Source organism: Oncorhynchus keta, chromosome 5 (assembly GCF_023373465.1).
Source record: "Oncorhynchus keta strain PuntledgeMale-10-30-2019 chromosome 5, Oket_V2, whole genome shotgun sequence".
NCBI lineage: Eukaryota > Metazoa > Chordata > Actinopteri > Salmoniformes > Salmonidae > Oncorhynchus > Oncorhynchus keta.
Genome location: NC_068425.1, coordinates 31,015,774 through 31,038,771, shown reverse-complemented (window position 1 = coordinate 31,038,771; position 22,998 = coordinate 31,015,774). Strand labels below are relative to the sequence as shown.

At 40.1% G+C, this 22,998-nt stretch overlaps 1 protein-coding gene across 1 annotated transcript; it reads left to right on the top strand.

Moving 5' to 3' along the window:
* Nucleotides 1–1,417: 1,417 nt before the first annotated feature.
* LOC118382912 (cytochrome P450 2K1-like) lies at nt 1,418–10,196 on the top strand. The gene is made up of 8 exons (XM_052519585.1): nt 1,418–1,576; nt 2,000–2,162; nt 2,320–2,469; nt 2,570–2,730; nt 2,901–3,080; nt 4,998–5,139; nt 7,729–8,055; nt 8,262–10,196. Exons 1-8 carry the CDS (start codon nt 1,571–1,573, stop codon nt 8,447–8,449), a joined length of 1,317 nt encoding a protein of 438 aa, XP_052375545.1. The 5' UTR covers nt 1,418–1,570; the 3' UTR covers nt 8,450–10,196.
* Nucleotides 10,197–22,998: the final 12,802 nt, after the last annotated feature.

Here is a 22,998-nt window from a genome sequence, read left to right as displayed (position 1 = left end):
CTGTCAGCAAGCTCTGTTGTGTTTGTGCAGTCCTAAATCCAGTCCGATGAACACTCCAAACAGCCTACCGACAACTCAGAGGCATCCGCATGTTCTGTGGGGGGACGTATCTGAAATTGCATTTTTGTTCCCCCCCAGTTTTATCATTGGAATGTGATCAAATTGTGGCAACTGTGTGCTTTAGGGCCATGTGGACACCTCATAGTTGTCGGGAAGGCTGTTTGGAGTGTTCATCTGACTGGATTTAGGACCTTGTGGATTCCACAGAGTGGGCTAACAGGCTGTGTGAAGGCAAAACTTCTGGAAGGCTGGCTGGACCAGCACTGGAGAGTTGAGCACAATTCAGTCGGTGTGTATGTGTTCCGCTCTTTCATCGAGTTGTAAAAGGAAACAGAACAGAAAATGGCTACTTTAGTTGACTGATATAGCTGGCAAGGTAACTGCTGTTTTAACTTTACAGAAAAAAATGAACTAATGTTTATTCGCAGTGCTGGGCTAGTATTGTAACTGACATGTAAAGTTGTCTAATGTTTCATCCCCTCTCGATTGAGGTGAATGAATAAGCTACGCTAGTGAGTAGCTACCACCGCCAGGTCAGCTCTAGTCTCTAGTTATCTGGCAGTTGCGAGGTGATGGTTATTATTACTATCTAACCACAGTGAGTTGTATTAGTCAGTATGGCAATGTAACGGTATTGATCTGTCAGTTTCCCTTGCTAATTCCCTACTTTTCACTTGACAGTCATAAATAGCTCTAAAGTTACAGGCTTCACTGTCATGGTGCACAGTAGAGGTCTGCGCAGCACTGATTTCTAAATCCTGCTCCTGCTCTTACACCCGCTACCGCAAGAACTGGTCCCAAACCTAACTGAAGTCCCGCAATGTTATTTAGGCTTATGTGAAGCAGCTCATTAGCCAGCCATGATCCCAGATATTTTGCGCCCTATAGGCAATATCAAATGCGCAAAAATAACTTAAGACATGGGCTAAATTAGCTGCGATTCTCACATGGCCCTTTCTATTACTGGGCTATATCAGGAAATATGCTAGATGTAGTTTTAAAGAGAGCAGAGTTGGAGAAACTTGCACGTTCTCTTGAACTATTTTCATAGCCTACCTTTTAGGAGTGAGAAGATTTTCAGACTGAGAAATATGGGTGATCAATATGTTGCCCTATTTCTAGGCAATGTAGTAAACTATAGCCTAATCATAGGCCTATTTAGGAAATATATTCAATTGGAAAGATAACTACCCTGTGCTTCTCCGACCACGTATACATAGGCTATAGTCTACTCTGTTTAGTTGAGATCTCGAAAGGTACTGCTACTGAACTGGAAGCAGCAAGAATGATGACAGTGACACGTGACGTTTAGCATAGTCTCATAGGTTAGCCTACCTTTTAGGAGGACAATTTGCAGGCATAGACAAATAAATGGCTATTCAATACTGAAGACCCATTGAGTGTTTTCCCCAATTGATAAAGCAACTTCGCTCGAATGTGCACTGCACACTCGATCGTATTGTCTTCATCATTTGATAAACAACGTTAAATTAACACTATAACATCCGGCATGCTGGTAAGTAGCTTGCTAGCTAAAAACCACAACGCATGAAAAGGGGTTAGTTATCAGTATCATTCTGCTTGAGCTATTTTACAGTTTGTAAACAAAGATGTATGATGACAGATTTAAAGTGTAACATATTTAAACTGGTTAAGATTATAAGAGCTACCATTGGTGTTTTTAAAATGGTCGCTTTTACCTGAAATTGAATAAAGCCAGAGGTAATGCCTGCCACATGAATCTAAGTGTTTGACATGGGGGGGAAGGGACCAGTAACTTTATCAGCTTTTCCAATGTACCAGCTACAGTACTTTTTCTTACTTGGGTCAAACTGCTATGAACTGGTTACATTCAAATATCATCGAATTTGATGAAAAACATGATTGTGACTGTCCGGGACAATAAACCATGCATTTCGTCTTATTTTATGTTCTACAGCTGTCCAAGAAATATGGGTCTGTTTTCACGGTTCATTTTGGACCCACAAAAGTGGTCATCCTGGCAGGATACAAGACGGTCAAGCAGGCGCTGGTCAACCATGCAGAGGAGTTTGGGGACAGGGGCATGCTTCCTGTGTTGTATGATTTCACCAATGGACATGGTAATGTAGTATGTGAAACTTGTAATCCCGGTTAACTGTTGCATTCAACAATATTCTGTCAAGCAAGCATATTTGGAGCTATAAATATGTGACAAATATATGATTCTCTCCTGACATGATTAGTTCCTGACACCTGCACAATGTTAATTTTAAATAGGTATTCTGTTTGGCAATGGAGACTCATGGAAAGAGATGAGGCACTTTGCCCTGACAAACCTTAGAGACTTTGGGATGGGCAAGAAAGGGAGTGAGGAGAAAATCTTAGAGGAAATTCATTACCTGATTGAAGTGTTGGATAAACATGAGGGTAAGAATTCATAGGTTTGATTTTGAAAGCAAAAAAAGGATTACATTTAAAAAATCCTTAGGTTTTCTAATTGAATTTCTGATCTTGATCTTTTTAATAGGTAAAGCATTTGACACAACCCAGCCATTGAGTTATGCTGTCGCCAACGTAATCTCCAACATTGTGTACGGCAGCAGGTTTGAATACTCTGACTCCAAGTTCCGAGCCACAGTGGATCGAGCCAATGAGAACCTACGAATTGCAGGCTCCGTTTCAGTTCAGGTACTGTACTATGTGCTCATGATGTTTACTTTGCCATTATTCTCAGAGTGAAAAACATACTGGTCACACTTGACTAAACCAGGAAAATGTAATAGTTATTCAAATTTGTACTGGGGTACTGGAATAATAGAGGGTAATTCATGCTTAACTTTATGTTTACGGGGAGATAGTTGTACAACATGTTCCCCTGGCTGGGCCCTTGGCTGAAAAGCAGGAAGCTTTTGTTGAAGAATATTGAGAAAAACAAGAAGGAGATGGAGGATCTGGTGAGGGGGCTGAAGGAGACTCTCAACCCTCAGATGTGTAGAGGCTTTGTGGACTCGTTTCTCGTCCGAAAGCAGACCCTGGAGGTATGAAATCCCACTACAGTTAAAAACATCTAAATTAAAAACAAGATAACTCATGTAAAACATATGGTGTCCGTAAAATATATAGGTTCAGAACGTTTGTGAAACAGCACAGTTAGAAATATATGGCAAATATAAATCAAGCTGAATGGTCTTCAGAGATAGATGGGTGGGGTTGAGGGTAGCTGAAGGATGGGAATAAATACAAACAAAAGATAACTATTGTACAGTGGGGCAAAAAAGTATTTAGTCAGCCACCAATGGTGCAAGTTCTCCTACTTAAAAAGGCCTGTAATTTTCATCATAGGTACACTTCAACTATGACAGATGAAATGAGAAAAGAAAATCCAGAAAGTCACGTTGTAGGATTTTTAATGAATTTATTAGCAAATTATGGTAGAAAATAAGTATTTGGTCACCTACAAACAAGCAAGATTTCTGGCTCTCTCAGACTTGTAACTTCTTATTTAAGAGGCTCCTCTGTCCTCCACTCTTTACCTGTATTAATGGCACCTGTTTGAACTTGTTATCAGTATAAAATACACCTGTCCACAACCTCAAACAGTCACACTCCAAACTCCACTATGGCCAAGACCAAAGAGCAGTCAAAGGACACTAGAAACAAAATTGTAGACCTGCACCAGGCTGGGAAGACTGAATCTGCAATAGGTAAGCAGCTTGGTTTGAAGAAATCAACTGTGGGAGCAATTATTAGTAAATGGAAGACATACAAGACCACTGATAATCTCCCTCGATCTGGGGCTCCACGCAAGATCTCACCCCGTGGGGTCAAAATGATCACAAGAACGGTGAGCAAAAATCCCAGAACCACACGGGGGGACCTAGTGAATGACCTGCAGAGAGCTGGGACCAAAGTAACAAAGCCTACCATCAGTAACACACTACGCCGCCAGGGACTCAAATCCTGCAGTGCCAGACGTGTCCCCCTGCTTAAGCCAGTACATGTCCAGGCCGTCTGAAGTTTGCTAGAGAGCATTTGGATGATCCAGAAGAAGATTGGGAGAATGTCATATGGTCAGACAAAACCAAAATAGAACTTTTTGGTAAAAACTCAACTTGTCGTGTTTGGAGGACAAAGAATGCCGAGTTGCATCCAAAGAACACCATACATACTGTGAAGCATGGGGGTGGAAACTCCATGCTTTGGGGCTGTTTTTCTGCAAAGGGACCAGGACGACTCATCCGTGTAAAGGAAATAATGAATGGGGCCATGTATCATGAGATTTTGAGTGAAAACCTCCTTCCATCAGCAAGGGCATTGAAGATGAAACGTGGCTGGGTCTTTCAGCATGACAATGATCCCAAACACACCGCCCGGGCAACGAAGGAGTGGCTTCGTAAAAAGCAATTCAAGGTCACTACTCTAGAGGAGATCTGCATGGAGGAACGGGCCAAAATACCAGCAACAGTGTGAAACTTTGAAGACTTACAGAAAACATTTGACCTCTGTCATTGCCAACAAAGGGTATATAACAAAGTATTGATAAACTTTTGTTATTGACCAAATATTTATTTTCCACCATAATTTGCAAATAAATTCATAATCTCATTCTCATTTTGTCTGTCATAGTTGAAGTGTACCTATGATGAAAATTACAGGCCTCTCATCTTTTTAAGTGGGAGACCTTGCACAACATTATCTAGTTGTAGATTATCTACAACTCTGAGCAAGGTTTGAGAAATGATGGTTTTAGTCAAATATTATCTCTTGTGGTCAATTTGCAGTCTACAAATGTATATGTAATTATATTCCAGCCGTCCGCTCGGGGGAATTAAAATAAATAAATAAATATACGCCTGCGTGTGAATCTAGTTGATGATCCCTGGTCTATGCCATGGAAACAAATATTTTCTCCCCTTTTTTAAAATGCTTTTTCTGTGTTTTTCTGTATGCATAAGGAATCTGGCAACAAGAACTCTCACTACCATGACAACAACCTGATATCCTCTGTGAGAAACATTTTTTCTAATGGTACTAACACCACAGGGACAACGCTACGCTGGGCTTTGATGCTAATGGCTAAGTACCCTCTTATACAGGGTAAGTATCAATGTGCACACAGACACACACTGTTGTACAGATATTGCTTCAAGTGATTGTAGTGATGCAAGACAATCAAGGTTTTACTTGCTGGGAACATTTCCCACTTGAACCACAGGCCAGTTTAGTTTGTTTCAATTGCTGGAACACTGAATGAAGCTGTAGTCCACATGAATGAAACAACCGGTTATATATATATATATATATGGAGTTGTACTATGGTGTGGTAATAAAGGATAGAGGACAACAGGTTCATAACTTGAGGGAGAGCAGTGGAGCAAAAACTCAGAAGAAAGCAGTGATCGGAGTAGAATACTCAATTATAATCTTTGTTCTAATAATAAATATAAAATATTTTTTAAACTAGTCTACAAAAAGTAATTAGAAATATTCTCAAAAAAATCCACTTCCAAAAACAACATCCTTCCATGTTGATCAGATAATGCACTTTCCCCACGGTCTAGCTTGACTTTCCCCACGGTCTAGCTTGACTTTCCCCACGGTCTAGCTTGACTTTCCCCACGGTCTAGCTTGACTTTCCCCACTCTTTGACTTTCCCCACGGTCTAGCTTGACTTTCCCACAGCTTGGTCTAGCTTGACTTTCCCCACGGTCTAGCTTTTCCCCACGGTCTAGCTTTTTCCCCACGGTCTAGCTTGACTTTCCCCACGGTCTAGCTTGACTTTCCCCACGGTCTAGCTTGACTTTCCCCACGGTCTAGCTTGACTTTCCCCACGGTCTAGCTTGACTTTCCCCACGGTCTAGCTTGACTTTCCCCACGGTCTAGCTTGACTTTCCCCACGGTCTAGCTTGACTTTCCCCACGGTCTAGCTTGACTTTCCCCACGGTCTAGCTTGACTTTCCCCACGGTCTAGCTTGACTTTCCCCGCGGTCTAGCTTGACTTTCCCCACGGTCTAGCTTGACTTTCCCCGCGGTCTAGCTTGACTTTCCCCACGGTCTAGCTTGACTTTCCCCACGGTCTAGCTTGACTTTCCCCACGGTCTAGCTTGACTTTCCCCACGGTCTAGCTTGACTTTCCCCACGGTCTAGCTTGACTTTCCCCACGGTCTAGCTTGACTTTCCCCACGGTCTAGCTTGACTTTCCCCGCGGTCTAGCTTGACTTTCCCCGCGGTCTAGCTTGACTTTCCCCGCGGTCTAGCTTGACTTTCCCCGCTGTCTAGCTTGACTTTCCCCGCTGTCTAACTTGACTTTCCCCACTGTGTATTTTGTTCCAACCTTCCAGCTTGGACAGGTGTATATTTTGTGTGTGCAGTTTTTCTCATTCATGTATAAGCATTTTATTTGGAACAATGTTTTAGATTTTCAAAAGTGTACACATGACAGTGCTGTTTTTCATAACACTAAATGCATTTTCTAAATGTACACTGAACAAAAATATGAACGCAACAATTTATAGAGGCCGTTATATCCTGTCTATTGATGGTGATAGTGTCACGCCTGCTCACTCCTTCCTGCAATCAACGTCGCTGGTCTACTCTCACCGGTCCTGGCAACCCACATTGCGCATAGCTGCTCCCATCATTAAGCCCACCTGGACTTCATCACCACCCTGATTACTCTCCCTCCTTATAGTCCTCACCCACCCCAGTCATCAGGCAGTACTGGTTCTGTTTTCATGTCCTGATGCCGATCTTGTTTTGTATTCGCTATGTTGGTTATTATTAAACTCACCATCTGCACCTGACTTGGTGTTAGTTGGTATTTGTTGAGACATTATGCATTGAATGTTGAGATTACCATCTTGTTCTATGACAAATTATACTGTTTGATAGTTCATTTAGTGACAGGTTTTGATCGGGTTAGTGCATTTTGCCAGGGAAATGTGGTGTTTTGGCAAACACTTTTTTTGTTTGCATTATCCCTGTTTTGAGGGATGTGTTCAAACAATCCAGAAACGAACAGTTTTGTTGGACGTGATTTACACAATTTACTTATTGTGTAGCTGTTGACTACAAAAAGGTGTTATGTATTAAGTGAGAACATTGAACTGTGCAGAAAAGGTAACTGTTTTGGTATGTAGGTTAAGGTATAATTCCCAGCTTAATTCAGTTATCAAGCCATCTTGTAAAAATTATAAAATGTCCAGGGTAAAGATTAAGATGACATTTTCTGAGGGTAGTGTCACGAACCGGCTCAAAGCCCGTAACAAAAGGGAGACAACGTGGAGATGAGGAGTAACAAAAGATATATTTATTAACTAAAGCAACTAAGGAAAATATCCAATGGTGTGTGTAATCAGTAGTCCGTAGTGTAAGTGAGTGTTTTGCATGCATGAATGAATGTGATAATGCAGGGTGTTGAAAGGTGCCAAAGCAAACAAACAAAAGGCCACCAAGAACCACAACACAATCTACAAAGGTGTCTGCATGGAGAGAGTCTTCTCCATGAATGGGGAAGTGGTGTATTTATCCTGGGAGACACCGGGCCCAGGTGTTTCCCATGTAGCTGACGACCCTCCCAACTCCGCCCACCAGCATCCTAATAAGGAAATAACAGAGAGAATACGGCAGACAGAGTGGGAGGGTCGTCACAGTAGTAACTTTGGTCCTCCCTCCTTTCTGTCTCAGACCGGGTCCTGGAGGAGATCAGCAGCGTCATAGGAAGTCGTCAGCCCTTAGCAGAGGACAGGAAGATCCTGCCCTACACTGATGCAGTGATCCATGAGACCCAGAGACTGGCCAACATTTTACCCATTGCCATCCCCCACACCACCAGCCGAGACATCACCTTCCAGGGATATTTCATCAAGAAGGGGACGCTTGTGTTTCCTCTACTGACGTCTGTCCTACAAGACGGAAGCGAATGGGAGAGCCCACACACCTTTAACCCCGCCCACTTTCTGGATGAGGAAGGTCGATTCACCAAGAGGGATGCCTTCATGCCCTTCTCTGCAGGTGAGTTCCACTGTTTCTGTATCCATACTGACTGGGTAAGTGAATCCTTCTATGGTACTCTAAAATGAAGAGTTTGGGGAATTGCTTTGACCCAGAGAGTTTATGGTATAAAATGTGTGTACATTTTTGACATATTTATATGTGAACTATAGGAATCTATGTAAACCTAATTGTTATGTTGTCTACCTCATTTTATCTTCTTCCAGGTCGTAGGGTGTGTCTGGGGGAGGGTCTGGCCAGGATGGCACTCTTCCTCTTCTTCACCTCCCTCCTGCAGCGCTTTCATTTCTCTCCTCCTCCTGGAGTAACAGAGGATGATCTGGACCTCACACCATCCGTGGGGTTCACCCTCAACCCTTCACCTCACCAGCTCTGTGCTGTGATCCGGGTCTGAGATGAGTCTGGGCCTAATGTATATTATACATGACTTAGAAAAAATGCTCCACTTTAGACAAAAATGCTGTAATGGGTTACCTCACCGGCTGTGCTGTGAACCAGGTGTGAGATGAGTCTGGGCCTAATGTATATTATACATGAACAAATGCTCCACTTTAGACAAACATGCTGAAATGGGTTACCTCACCGGCTGTGCTGTGAACCAGGTCTGAGATAAGACCAGTCCCTCAATGGTTTTGGTTTAATTTGATTGCTCTACAATCCAACAATGTAATTGATTGATACAAAGCACTGCTATTATGTATGTACAGAATGCAATTGTTTTTGCTTGCTGTCCTGCCTTGTCTGGGACTGGACAGTTGTTGCTAAGTAAAGTCAATCATTTTTCTAGCTAATGTTATCAGTAGTTGATATCTATATCTATACCTACCCTTGTGGGCATGTTTTTATGTGACTAGCAAACATACCTAGCCAGATCTGCTAGCTAGAACAATGACTAACCATAAGCTCCAGCAGGAGTGGAACTGCTTTCACTCCATGAGCGGTTCTAGTTATGGAAGGAGACTTGAAACAAAGAAAGACTGCATTGACACATGAAACCCAATTTGGATATTTTTCCACTGTTTAGTCTTTTGACCAACCATATCAGCACTTTTGCCTACAATTGGACAAAATAACAGAATTGGGCTACCTGTGTAAAAGCAGCCAAAAGGTCTCACTTAAAGTGAAGTTGTTTACAAACTGTTCGCTAGCTGGTGGCTAGTTTAAGCTACTCCTTGTCCATTGATATTAGCTAGTGGTAAGCCCTAGCCACATTAGCTACTGTACTAATGACTATATATATATTTGGGCACGAAAATCCATTTTATTGCACCTTTAAGCTTTCTTGTCCCATTCAAACGGGCCAACCAAAGGTACATAACACTAACAGTGTCTGTTATTGATAACAGTTAGATGATTGACTCTGCTAAGCTTGATTACACCCCAAAGATAAATAAGCTAAGACGTAGGCTTCTGATTGGCCTTTGACTATTTGATTAGTAGCGTGTCAGAGGGCTCCATATGTATTGCTAATCAATAATACAGTTGAGTGTGCTTGACATCGGCAACAGTTCGTCAAATTCTGGTCCATTTAGTCAACTTGGGGTTCGGCATAGAATAGAATTTGAATTACTGTCTGTGCTCAGTGGGAACCAATCACTGTGCAGCAATGAAACATTTTCAACTTGTAGATTTCACCAAAACATTTAATAAAGTCTTAAAGTGGAACTGACAGTATTTTAGCAACATGAAATGGTATTAACATCTGTTCATATACACCCCCAGGAAGAATATGACATCTTTTCGTTTATATCTTCAGACAGGTGAGCACTTAGATATGGTCATTTTCATCATAAAATGTTTGGGAATGACGTATAGTAAGGCATTTGTGTGAATTCTATAGCAATATAAAGCTGCCGTGCTTTTGCACAATGACTAGACACTGCATTAACAGAGCAAATGAAATGTAACCATACTTTAAAAGTAATATGTTTAAGTAATAAGGCATGAGGGGGTGTTTGGTATATGACCAATATACCATGGCTAAGGGCTGTTCTTGGGCACGACGCATCACGGAGTGCATGAACATAGTCCTTTGCCATGACATATTGGCCATATACCACAAACCCCTAAGGTGCCTTCTTGCTGTTATAAACTGGTTACCAACGTAATTAGAGCAGTAAAAATAAATGTTTTGTCATACCCATGGTATACGGTCTGATATACCACGGCTGTCAGCCAATCGGCATTCAGGGCTCGAACCACCCAGTTTATAACATCAATTATACTATTTATTTGCTGCGGGTGATTCTTTGATCCACCTCTACACAGACGAAACCATTCTGTATACATTTTCCCCTTTGAACACTTAACAAACCTCCAAATGAGCTTCAATGCCATACAACACTCCTTCCGTGGCATCCAACTGCTCTTATGCTAGTAAAATAAAATGCATGCTCTTCAACCGACCAGCATCACTACTCTGGACGGTTCTGACTTAGAATATGTGGACAACTATAAATACCTAGGTGACAGGCTAGACTTTAAACTCTCCTTCCAGACTCACATTAAGCATCTCCAATCCAAAGTTAAATCTGAAATCGGCTTCCTTCACTCATGCTGCTCAACATACCCTCGTAAAACTGACTATCCTACCGATCCTTAACTTCGGCAATGTCATTTACAAAATAGCCTCCACAACACTCTACTCAAACTACATCCATTTTGCTATCATAGTGCCATCCGTTTTGTCACCAAAGCCCTATATACTACCCACCACTGCGACCTGTATGCTTTCGCTGGTCCTCACTACATATTAGTTGCCAAACCCATGGCTCCAGATCATCAACAAGTCTTTGCTAGGTAAAGATCTGCCTTATCTCAGCTCACTGGTCACCATAGCAACACCCACTCGTAGCACACGCTCCTGTAGGTATATTTCACTGGTCATCCCCAAAGCCAACACTGGCTGCACTTGAACTGCATTTGAAAATTCAATCTAATTTAATTCATTTGATACCTCCTTTGCTTTCTCATTTTTGGCCTTCCTCTTTTGGGCTCCCCTTTTGTGTTGATACATTGTGTCACGTTCGTTGTAACGAGGAGACCAAGGCGCAATGTGATGAGAATACATCCCTCTCCCTTTATTAACGGAACACTGAAAAAAACTAACAAAACAAACAAACGTGGAGCTATAAACACTAGTGCTGACATGCAACTACACATAGACAATAACCCACAGATAAACCAAGGATTATGGCTACCGAAATATGGTTCCCAATCAGAGACAACGATAAACAGCTGCCTCTGACTGAGAACCAATCTCGGCAACCATAGACATATAAAACCCTAGACTAGAAAACCCCTAGACATACAAAAAACTCTAGACAGGGAAAACACATACCACCCTCATCACACCCTGACCTAACCAAAATAATAAAGAAAACAAAGATAACTAAAGTCAGGGTGTGACACATTGCTGATCTTTATACCTGTCATTTTCAATTCTCGACTTTCTCTCAATTGTTTTTTTTTTGGCTGTTGTCTCTTGTTAGCTAGCTCAACTGTTGCTTAAAACGATGACAGAAACAACAATGCTTTGGAGAGTATTTACACAATGAATCCCAGAAGGCATTTCATTATCTTAACATTGAATAATATGAGTTATTTAGCTAATTAATTAGATTTGTCATCAATACACTAAAATATCATACTGACTTATGTCATGGCAAAAAATCATTTTATTGGTGAAACCATCAGTGGGATCATTTATCATCTATCATATAACCTAGATTAAAGAAAGATCTTGTTGTCAAGTTATAGACATGATGGATCCGCGTCAACAATGAATACTTAGGCGTGATGGGGAGGTATTCAGATCCGGGCCCATCACGGGGCCCATGTATGTTGCAGGCCCTGGTGCGACCACACCGGCTGGAGCTACGCCACTGGCCACCAGTCTGCTTTCAGTTGTCTGTCACCGTCAGGTATGTGGATGATCAGGGATTTATTCAGGAACCTTTCTTGGGCTACTTTGATGTGTCAAGTGGGCGAGATGCGCAGTCTGTTTGACTTTATGAATTTTGAGATGTCTGAGTTTAACTTCATAGAGAAACTCGTCCAAACCTACAAAGGCACAACTGTAATGGAAGGTACCTGCTATTTGTATTTACATCCTCTAAGTCCCCTCGTTCCCTGATTTATGAGGTGATGACTACTCCACTCCACTACCATTGTTAACTTTCTCCTGACATGAACTGAAGCCACATCATCTCATTGTGCCCTCTCATCCACTGGTGCATTGAATGTTTCCCTTCCAAGCACTGTGAATACCCCTATCAATTTCCTCTCATTACTGTATGTAGAGTCAATCGCATACACAATCACATTAGTACACACTTTTTACTCCTTGCTTGGACTACCTTATTCTTAGCTCTTTTGTCTAACTGTGTCGTGTCTTGTGTTATTGTTTTTAGTTCCCAGTAAAATCCTGTCCTGCACTAGTCAAGTCTCTGAACACCTCAACTCATGTCACATACCCTCATTCAATCACTGATGTGATCCCATTCCAACACTAAGTAGCCCTCTCACTCCCATCCTCCTCATTTTTTCAAGTCACTAGCCTCCACTGGTCCCATGGGATCTTTCGTGACCACAGAGAGTCAGGACACACGTTTAACGTCCCATCTGAAAGACTGTACCCTACACAGGGCAACGTCCCCTCTGGCCTGTGACATTGGGATATTTTGTTAGACCAGAGGAAAGGGTGCCCCCTACTGGCCCTCTAACTCTACTTCCAGCAGCATCTGGTCTCCCATCCAGGGACCAATCCTGCTTAGCTTCAGAAGCAAGCCAGCAGTGGGATGCAGGGTGGTGTGCTGCTCCTATGACTGAACCCCGTTGGCCATAGACTTATGTGATTTCATGGGCCTGCAAACAGTAAGTATGTTGTCACCCAATCTATCTTGAATAAGAACATTATCACAGAGATCACCAGGTATCATTGGGCTGTTTTGCTAAAATGGCACATTTTTCAACCGGGCCTAGTCAAGAATCCACTTTTCTAGTTTGAATCACATGGCTTATAAAATCCAGGCAGCAGGCCTCATACTTATTTTACTTTTTCATTTTCCTTGTTTTTTATCACAGGTACAGCATTTGACACCACCCAGCCTCTAAATTACACAATCTCCAACGTAATCTTGGCCATTGTCTATGGCAGCAGGTTTGAATACACTGACCCCCTATTTACAGGCATGTCGATTAGGGCCAATGAGACTTTATAGGCTGCGCATCAGTTCAGGTACATTCTGCTCATTCAGTCCACTCTGTTTTTACTCTACTTTCTCAATAGATAATTACAGTCTTGGTGCAATCAATATAACTAGGAAATAAAACACGAGTCAGACTGAGCTTCAATTAGAAAATACATGAGTCAACCATAGAGTTGGATAGAGGGCTCTTCTTTGCCATGATGGCTTGCCACAAAGCCTGTTTTAACATGGGCAATGCCATCATGGCAAAGAGCCCTCTATCCGATGGTTGACTCATGTATTTTCCAAATGAAGCTCAGTCTGACTAGTGTTTTATTTCCTAGATGTCCATTGAGGACATTCACCCTGTTGAAGTAGTCATGTGGGTGGAACTTGCGTTGGGTTAGGAGGGATCACATCATTCTATCCATGTCAGCAGGAGGGATCAGCCAATTAATGATATTACTGAGCAAACATTCCGTAACTGCAGGTAGCAGTAAATCACCAACCTTGGCTTTATGCCTGTTCAGACAACACACTCCAGATGGCAGTATTTAAATAAATAAAAATAACAACTTTATTTTACTAGGCAAGTCAGTTAAGAACAAATTCTTATTTACAATGTCAGCATAGAGGGGAACAGTGGCTTAACTGCCTTGATCAGGAGCAGAATGACATTTTTACCTTGTCAGCTTGGGGATTCGTTCCAACAACCATTCATTTACTGGCCCAACGCTCTACCCACTAGGCTACCTGCTACCCCTTATAGTTTCTTACTGACTGTCAATAAACGTTTGAATTCAAATGACTACTTTAAAATAGTGAAAATCCTCAATGGCACTGCACATGATAAAACACGCTTTGTAGCATGTGAGCCGTCTATCAAGTCTATGGAGCCAACTGAATCAGAGTAAAACTTCCTGTTTCTTTTGCAAGTACCATTTTCCTGGTCCTAGAGTCATGAAAAGTTCAGAATACATAATAATAATAATAATAATATATGCCATTTAGCAGACGCTTTTATCCAAAGCGACTTACAGTCATGTGTGCATACATTCTACGTATGGGTGGTCCCGGGAATCGAACCCACTACCCTGGCGTTACAAGCGCCATGCTCTACCAACTGTGCAGTTACTGCTTTCAATAAATGTAAAACAAGTTGGCAAAAACTTGTTAAGAGATTTATCAGGCATGACAATATTCTAATTTCCATGTAGTAATAGTTATATACATGCTATAATAGTATACAGTGTCCTCCTTAACTATTAGGACAGTGAAGCATGTTTTCCTTATTTTGGCTCTCTACTCCAGAACTTTGGATATTAAATCAAACATTTACCATGAGGTTAAAGTGCAGACTGTCAGCCTTTAATTTGAGGGTATTTGTATTAATATCAGGTGAACCGATTTAGAATTACAGCACTTTTTGTAACCATTTTAGGGGACCAAAGGTATTGAGACAAATTCACGTCTGTGTATTAAAGTAGTAAAAAGTCAAATATTTTCCCATATTCATAGCACACAATGACTACATCAAGCTTGTGACTCTAAACACTTGCTGGATGCATTTGCTGTTTGTTTTGGTTGTGTTTCAGATTATGTTGTGCCCAATAGAAATGAATAGTAAATCATGCATTGTGTCATTTTGGAGTCACTTTTATTGTAAATAACAATAGAATGTTTCCAAACACTTCTACATTAATTGTGGATGCTACCATGATAACGGGTAGTCCTGGAGTATTGAGTCATAAGAAGAAAAAATGCTTCATTGTCCCAATAATTACAGAGGGCACTGCTTAAGAAATGTATACAAGCAGATGTTTGCATAAAGTTTTATGCTATTCTATATGTGTATATTCTGATAGATGTACAACATGTTCCCCTGGCTGGGTCCATGGATTAAGGACCGGATGCGTCTGAAGAAGAATTATGCCGATATGAAGGTGGATGCCACAGAGCGAGCAAGGGGCTTGAAGGAGACCCTGAACCCTCAGATGTGTGGAGGCTTTGTGGACTCATTCCTAATACAGAGGCAGAGCCTGGAGGTACTGTAGGATATTCAGTTTATGCTGAATCTGAGTCTTGCATCAAATTGTCATCCAGCAGAATTTATGTTACAGGGGTTAAGCTAAATGCTCAGGCTGCGAGCTACAAGGGTTTCTCAGGAGTATTTCCCCCATTTTGAGGCTTAAAGTGACATACTGTATATATAGCCTGCACATAACAGATTGGGTCAGCCCGATAGTGTGTAAACCACTCAGGAGTTACTAGTCGTAATATGGCAAAGGGCGCAGGTTATGAATCTAGTAGGCATGGCTGGGTCATTAAAGTTTAACTTTGGTTTTGTTACACTACCTCTCATCCTGCTTTATGTCTCAGACCAGGTCCAAGAGGAGATCAGCAGGGTCATAGGAAGTCGTCAGCCCTTGGTAGAGGTGCTATCAAATATCCTGCCCGGTTCTTAGAGTTGTGCAGACATAATGGAACAAGCTGTCAATCACTTTTGCTTTAAAAATGTCTTAAGAATCATACCCTTTTTTTAAAATGTTCGCCTAAAATGACATACCCAAATCTAACTGCGATCCTGTAGAGGCTAACAATGTTCTTTGTTTGTCTCTAACTGCAGGGAACATCTGTGATTCCTCTATTGATGTCGGTCCTGCACGACGAGAGTGAATGGGAGAGCCCCCACACCTTCAACCCCGCCCACTTTCTGGATGAGCAGGGACAATTTGTAAAGAGGGATGCATTCATACCCTTCTCTGCAGGTATATTGAAAATGAGCTGTCACAACAACAAAAATAATAAGATTGAATACGGTCTATGTGGCATTGGTAGTAGTCATATACATACATTCTAGTCAATTTACTAGAAAGTGTCAAAACAATAACTTTAGACATAAGGTCAGTATTTTAATATTCAGTCGAAAAAGAGAAAGTCTGAGATGTACTTGTGATGTCTCTGCTTTCATGACAAATGTGAAGGTTGGGTTTAGATTAAGTAATGCCTCCTAACACACATATGATTGGTGCTATACTGTAAACACCACCCTGAATATCTAAGCAACCGATAAATTACTAAAGTTACCTGAATCTTCAGTAATGTTGGTAATAAACAAGTAATCTTTGGTAATTTATACTTTAAAATATATATTTATATATAGTGATCATTTTTCACATTTGTGTCCATATTGTATGCCAGGGGTGTCAAACTCAATCAGTGCAAGGGCCATACTGAAAGAAACGCAAATAATTTGTGGCCCAGACATTAGCCTGTTATGTTTGTTTTTACAAAGCAAGCTTGCATACAACTTTGGCCCAAACTGGCCATGGTTTTATTTTTAAAAAATATGTCCGTTTTTAATGTCCACTTACAGTGGGGAGAACAAGTATTTGACACACTGCCGATTTTGCAGGTTTACCTACTTACAAAGCATGTAGACCTCTGTAATTTCTATCATAGGAACACTTCAATCAACTGTGAGAGACGGAATCAAAAAAAAAAATTGTATGATTTTTAAGTAATTAATTTGCATTTTATTGCATGACATTGCATGTTTCTTTAATTTACACTATCATTCAGCAATTAACTCAATCATACATTCTATTGTGCTCATTATTTTGGCCCAGAGAGAGTTGAGGGGATGGACGGGTTTGTGAAAAATATAGATACATATAACACTAAGCGACTCATTCAGAATCCATCTATGGTGCTCTAACATTTTTGGCCATTGCTTTGACCCAGAGAGTTGATGGTATAGTTTGTTATAGAAATGTGTGTACAATTTGACATCTATTGATATGTCAACTATAGGAAATATATGTAGACCTAATTGTTACATGTTGTCAGAGAGAATATAGTAGACGGCATGTGTGAAAAAGTGATTGATGATCTATTTTTAGTGTTATTTGTTTATGCCCTTTTATGGACATCCAGTCCGGATGTTCTCACGCTATGGAAATCCTGTCCGGATTTTCTCATGCTATAGAGTGAGTGCTTATGTAACATGATCGTGCAACTGTTTCTTTGAAGTAAAGCATATGTTTGTAATAAAAATGTCCTGGTGATTGATGTATAGTGACCTTGTTGAATGTTTGAAAATGTGAAACATTTGGGAATTCATGTAGTGAATGGAGGCCTGAGTTTGACCATTTTAAACAGTTGGGTATTTATGTAGTGAATGGGGGAGGCCTAAGTGTAAACATTGAAACAGTTGGGAATTTATGTAGAGAATGGGGAGGCCTGAGTTTGACCATTTGAAACAGTTGGTAAAGTTTTGTCGTAAACTTATGGAGGGAGCAGCCCCAGACCGTTATTCCTCCTCCACCAAAATGTACAGTTGGCACCATGCATTCGGGCAGGTAGCGTTCTACTGGCATCCGCCAAACCCAGATTCGTCCGTCGGTCTGCCAGATGGTGAAGCGTGATTCATCACTCCAGAGAACACGTTTCCACTGCTCCAGACTCCAATGGCGGCAAGCTTTACACCATGGTAATCGTAGGCTTGTGTGCATCTGCTCGGCATTGGAAACCCATTTCATGAAGCTCCCGACAAAAAGTTAATGTGCTGAAGTTGCTTCCAGAGGCAGTTTGGAACTAAGTAGTAAGTGCTGCAACCGATTTTTACGCTTCAGCACTCTGCAGTCCCTTGTGGTTTACCAGCACTTACAGTTGACTGGGGCAGCTCTAGCAGAAATTTGACAAACTTACTTGTTACAAAGGTGGCATCCTATTACGGTCCACATTGAAAGTTACTGAGCTCTTCAGTAAGGCCATTCTACTGCCAATGTTTGTCTATGGAGATTGCATGGCTCTGTGCTTGATTTTTACACCTATCGGCAATGGGTGTGGCTGAAAGAGCTGAGACCACTTCCACCATAGAGATCCTGTTAGTATTCTAATTCTTTGAACACCTCTTGGCTTTTTGCCCACTATCACATTCTAACTATAGAATTAAAACAGGTATTATATTTCTATGATTCCAACAGTTCAACCAAGTGTTTTGATCTAAATCGCAAGTCAAATCACAGTTGCAATATTTTGTCAAAAAATAAGGCCTAGATGTTTTGTCTGTATCGTGCAGCACTATGTGGCAGTGTGGAAATGATCTCAAATGAGTTCAACTTCTGGTTGAAGTATAAACAGCATAAAATTAATCCAAATGGAAAAGCCCCACTGAAATCATTTAGAATGTATGTGACCATGCACAACTCATACAGCAAATGTATAACTTTTATTCTAATAATAAATAATCATATATATTTTGGCCATACCACCCAGTCCTAGGTTGATGTGATTTGGAAGATTGTTTTATCTAGCTAATGTTTTCAGTTTTCAAACATTTACTAAGTAAAATTATAGAATGAATTTCAGCACATTATGCCTGCATTTAGTTGGCTAATGGACGTCATGACTCAAGCGCCACATAGTGTTCCGTTTGTTACAGTTTTACAAATAAATGTTTGTCGACAGAAAAGACACAGTTTATCCACTAAACATGACTTGTGTTCTTCTACCTCAAAAGTCAACTGACTTCAGGTTGTCAATATCAGTATCTATAGAACGTGTCAAGTAGTTTCTGTGGACACCCCCTCAAGGTTGGAGTTTGCCCCCCCCAAAAAAAATAATAATAATATAACGTGTCTGAATACCCATACTTGCATCCTAAATATACTGAATAGAAATATAAACGCAGCATGTAAAGTGTTGGTCCCATGTTTCATGAGCTGAAGTAAAAGATGCCGGAAATGTTCCATGCGCTTATCTTTCTCAATCTGAGCACAAATGTGTTTACATCCCTGGGCTCCCGAGTGGCGCATCTGTCTCGGGCACTGCATCTAAGTGCAAGAGGCATCACTACAGTCCCTGGTCAAATTCTGAGCACAAATGTGTTTACCTCCCTGTTGGTGAGCAGTTCTCCTTTGCCAAGATAATCCATCCACCTGACAGGTATGTCATATCAAGAAGCTGTTTCAATTGCATAATAATTACACAGGTGCACCTTCTGCTGGGGACAATAAATGACCATTCTAAAATGTGCAGTGATAATGATAATGTCCCAATGTCAATGTCTCATCTTTACCACTCATGTCTTGTCCATTCGTCAACCAATATACCAGCATCATAAGAAAATGTTAGAACAGATCTTTCTCCATGATCACTCCAAGTGGACTCATCACAGTATGAGAGAACCATGAAAGAAAAGCAGTTGATAGCTTAGATCTGATACTGTACACCAATTTCTGGCTTGGTTCTTTTCTCTCGGTAGAAGTGGTTTGGAAAGCCTCCTTCAACGCCTTTGTCACTCTTCTTCAGCCAGTTAGAGGGGGTTTTGAGGTACACACACCATTCGGTCCAAATGATCTCTTCCATGCATTAAGATACCATCTGATGTCACTTTTCATGATAACCTCGAAAGAACAGATCAGAACAACAGTTTAGTTCAGGTCAGTTCATTAACTACATGATAAATGATTACTTTTACCAATTATTCTTAACACACATATCTAAACATATTTCACAGAGAATATCAAAACATTCTATTGAAACTATTCTTTCAAATTGGTTTATACTCCCCATCTCACTGTCAACTCCATCGTAGAGCCAAGGATCAAGAAATTAGACCTATACCTCTCAGGAATAGAACAAAACAAACACAACAATACAATACACTCAACAATACAATACACTCCTTCACATATCACTTAAATTGTATAACTTCAATTCAAACCCTCAAACTGAATCCTCCCCCATGTTTTACACACATCTCTCCGTATGAGAGTAATGTAAAACAAAACTGAAAACAAATATAAAACAACATTTCAGCTAACCTAATCAAATTAAAATCACCAAACTGAGAGAAAAAAACTCCACAAAGAAAAATGATTTAACCCCTATGGTCATAGGAAAATAGACTTAAATTAGCATACCCTTAGTTAAAAGCAATTCCCTTCACAATGGTCCAAATTACAAATATGGCTAAAAAACATATTTACCAATTACACAAGTTATTTTGAAAGCAGTATTACAAATGACCATACATTTATTATCCAAATGGCTTTCCAATGCGGGTGATCAAGCCACAACGGAAAGTCATCAGAAGGTCATAGGTCATACAAAACCCTTCAAAGCAGTGTTTTACACTATATAAAACTATTTGCAAACAATAATCAACTAGTTCCAAACATTTTCGTATTTCCATGTTCCCAGAACATTCCTTTATCAAAAGAATTTGTGTGTGTAATGAAAAGTCAGAAAATAACCAAACTACACAAGAACTCACTACTATAATGATTCAGATGACAAAATTGCTCAGAGACTCATGTTTACATCTCAATAAAATAAAACACAGTCTGCATGTTCCTCAAAAAACAACTACTTTTGGAAAAAGCTCCTGGTGGTATCTGATTTTAAGTGCCAAGGCATCATACTGGATTCCAACCTTTCTTTTAAAAAGCAAATAATAAAGGAATTCAAATACCAAAATCAACCTAGCTAATTTCCCAAAACATATAAAATTGTTTTGACTATTGTGGTAACAACACTATAATTAAAATCTATGATACTCCCCCACTTAACACACTAGTTTAGTCTTTGGCCCAATCTTGCTTTCAACATTCATATCCATTCAGTCTTCTGTCAACAGGTTGGCGTACTATTCAATCCAGCAATCACCTTTAATGACCTGACATTGTTCCACATAATGGAAACATACTATAATGTTAGACTACATGAACTTTCCTGCTCAAATTAACTGGTGTTACTTAAACAATCAAACCAAGAATCAATAACCATCAGAATCTATTCTCACCATGTCCTACTCACTCACAACTTTCAGTTTAACTCTCCTATTTATTTTTTCCCCAGTGGGCAAAAAAATATAACCCCTCTCATTTCAACGTTTTTCCTTACCTCTATCGTAAGATTAAAACCCAACTTTATAACTTCCTCTTCTCACTTATGAAATGTATAATATTTCTTTAAAAATAACACACGCAGCGCCAAAATTATAACATGTGTCAGTCAATCTATAAGAATGAAAAACACTTCGGTAACCACTTTCCATTGCCATTCTCTCCCCGCTATTATTCAGAATTTCTTTAACTTAGGTAACTGTCTTCTCTATTGATACAGTAATTTAAATACGATCCAATTCTCAATACATTATTCCAGCAGATAATGTAGTGAACAGACATCGTCTTGCATCAGAATTCGCTTCGTTATTATTTTAAGTTGAATTAGCCTATCAATTTAACCTAAACAATCTATTGAAAACGTTCAATTTATCTCTTATACAAAAACTAGCGACCATAACTTTCCATGGCAAAACATTCAAATAGACTAAGATTCTCCGCATATAAACCCAATTTCTAAGTAAAATCTAAACACGTCACTATCGGTAATTCCCAGAAGAATAATAGCCCAATTTTAATAGTACAAACGTTACTCCAGCTATGATTCTCAAATTCCAAATGAATATATTAGCAATCAAAGAATAAAATTGACAGTTAATGACTAGGAAACAGATATTGCTCCTTTTAATAAAAGTAGATTATGTTTACTTATGCAATGTATTTAAATTAATTTACTACATCACATTAATCACGCAATGATAACTAGTTTGATGGAAAACCTTAGGCTTTGTACGACATTATAAATTACATCGAGCATCCCTCGAATTCTCTTTAACTTTATGGAAAACAGTTTATTCAATAAATCCCGCAACTTCTCTCATACTGGGAAGAACAATTATAACATGTTCAGACCTTAAAAGCAGTGTAATTTAACATGTTTCACCCAGACGGAGATAATCCAATATGCGTTTTATAGTTACATCGTTAGGGTAAGATAACCAAAAGTGGACACACTCTAATCAGTTTCTAGAGCTCAATTTACCAGATTTTGTAGATTATTTTAATAGTGCTTAAAAACTTCATCTTTATCAAATTATCCATTTAAGATATCAACTCAAAACCTACGTACGTCTACGAATGGGTGGTTTAAATTGTATCTACATTTACATTTACATTTAAGTCATTTAGCAGACGCTCTTATCCAGAGCGACTTACAAATTGGTGCATTCACCTTATGACATCCAGTGGAACAGCCACTTTACAATAGTGCATCTAAATCTTTTAGGGGGGGGGGGTGAGAAGGATTACTTATCCTATCCTAGGTATTCCTTAAATCATTCTCCGCATTACTTTATCAAATCTAGTAATTGATTATACACACATACCATTTATCATAATTTCAAATAATTCACAGAATCCATATAAAACTTAAGAAATCTTAGGTACTCACACAGAACTTTCAGGATCATCCACACAGGATTGGTCAGATGTTCACATAGAACTGGTCAGACGTCCACACAGAACATCAAAAGGTTTACCCACACAGAGTCAACCCTACCCCGCTCACAAAGAACGGTCAGACAACTATTACCTAGTGATCCCAAAATACTCACACAGAGTAACCCAGGGAATACCTGGCTAGCACATTTAAAATAATTGGAATTCACCACATCTGAGGGTCACTTAGACAAATCACACAGATGCACAGAATGAGGTCCTTCTTCCAATAGGGCTTCACCAAGTGCCGTTTTTCACCTAGAACACACAGACCCCCTGGCCCATCACCCCGACAGACCGCACCAAATCCCCACTGTGATCAATTCAGTGTCAGGAGGGCTCTTGGTCACTGGCAACCGGACAGTGCAGAGTATCTTTTGAGTCCACAAAACCCCCAGATTACT

Bases quoted from the DNA above. Each gene is read 5' to 3' on its own strand.
- LOC118382912 (XM_052519585.1), top strand. The intron at 2,470-2,569 runs GTAAGAATTCAT...TCTTTTTAATAG, and splicing joins AGTGTTGGATAAACATGAGG to GTAAAGCATTTGACACAACC. The intron at 3,081-4,997 runs GTATGAAATCCC...TGTATGCATAAG, and splicing joins TCCGAAAGCAGACCCTGGAG to GAATCTGGCAACAAGAACTC.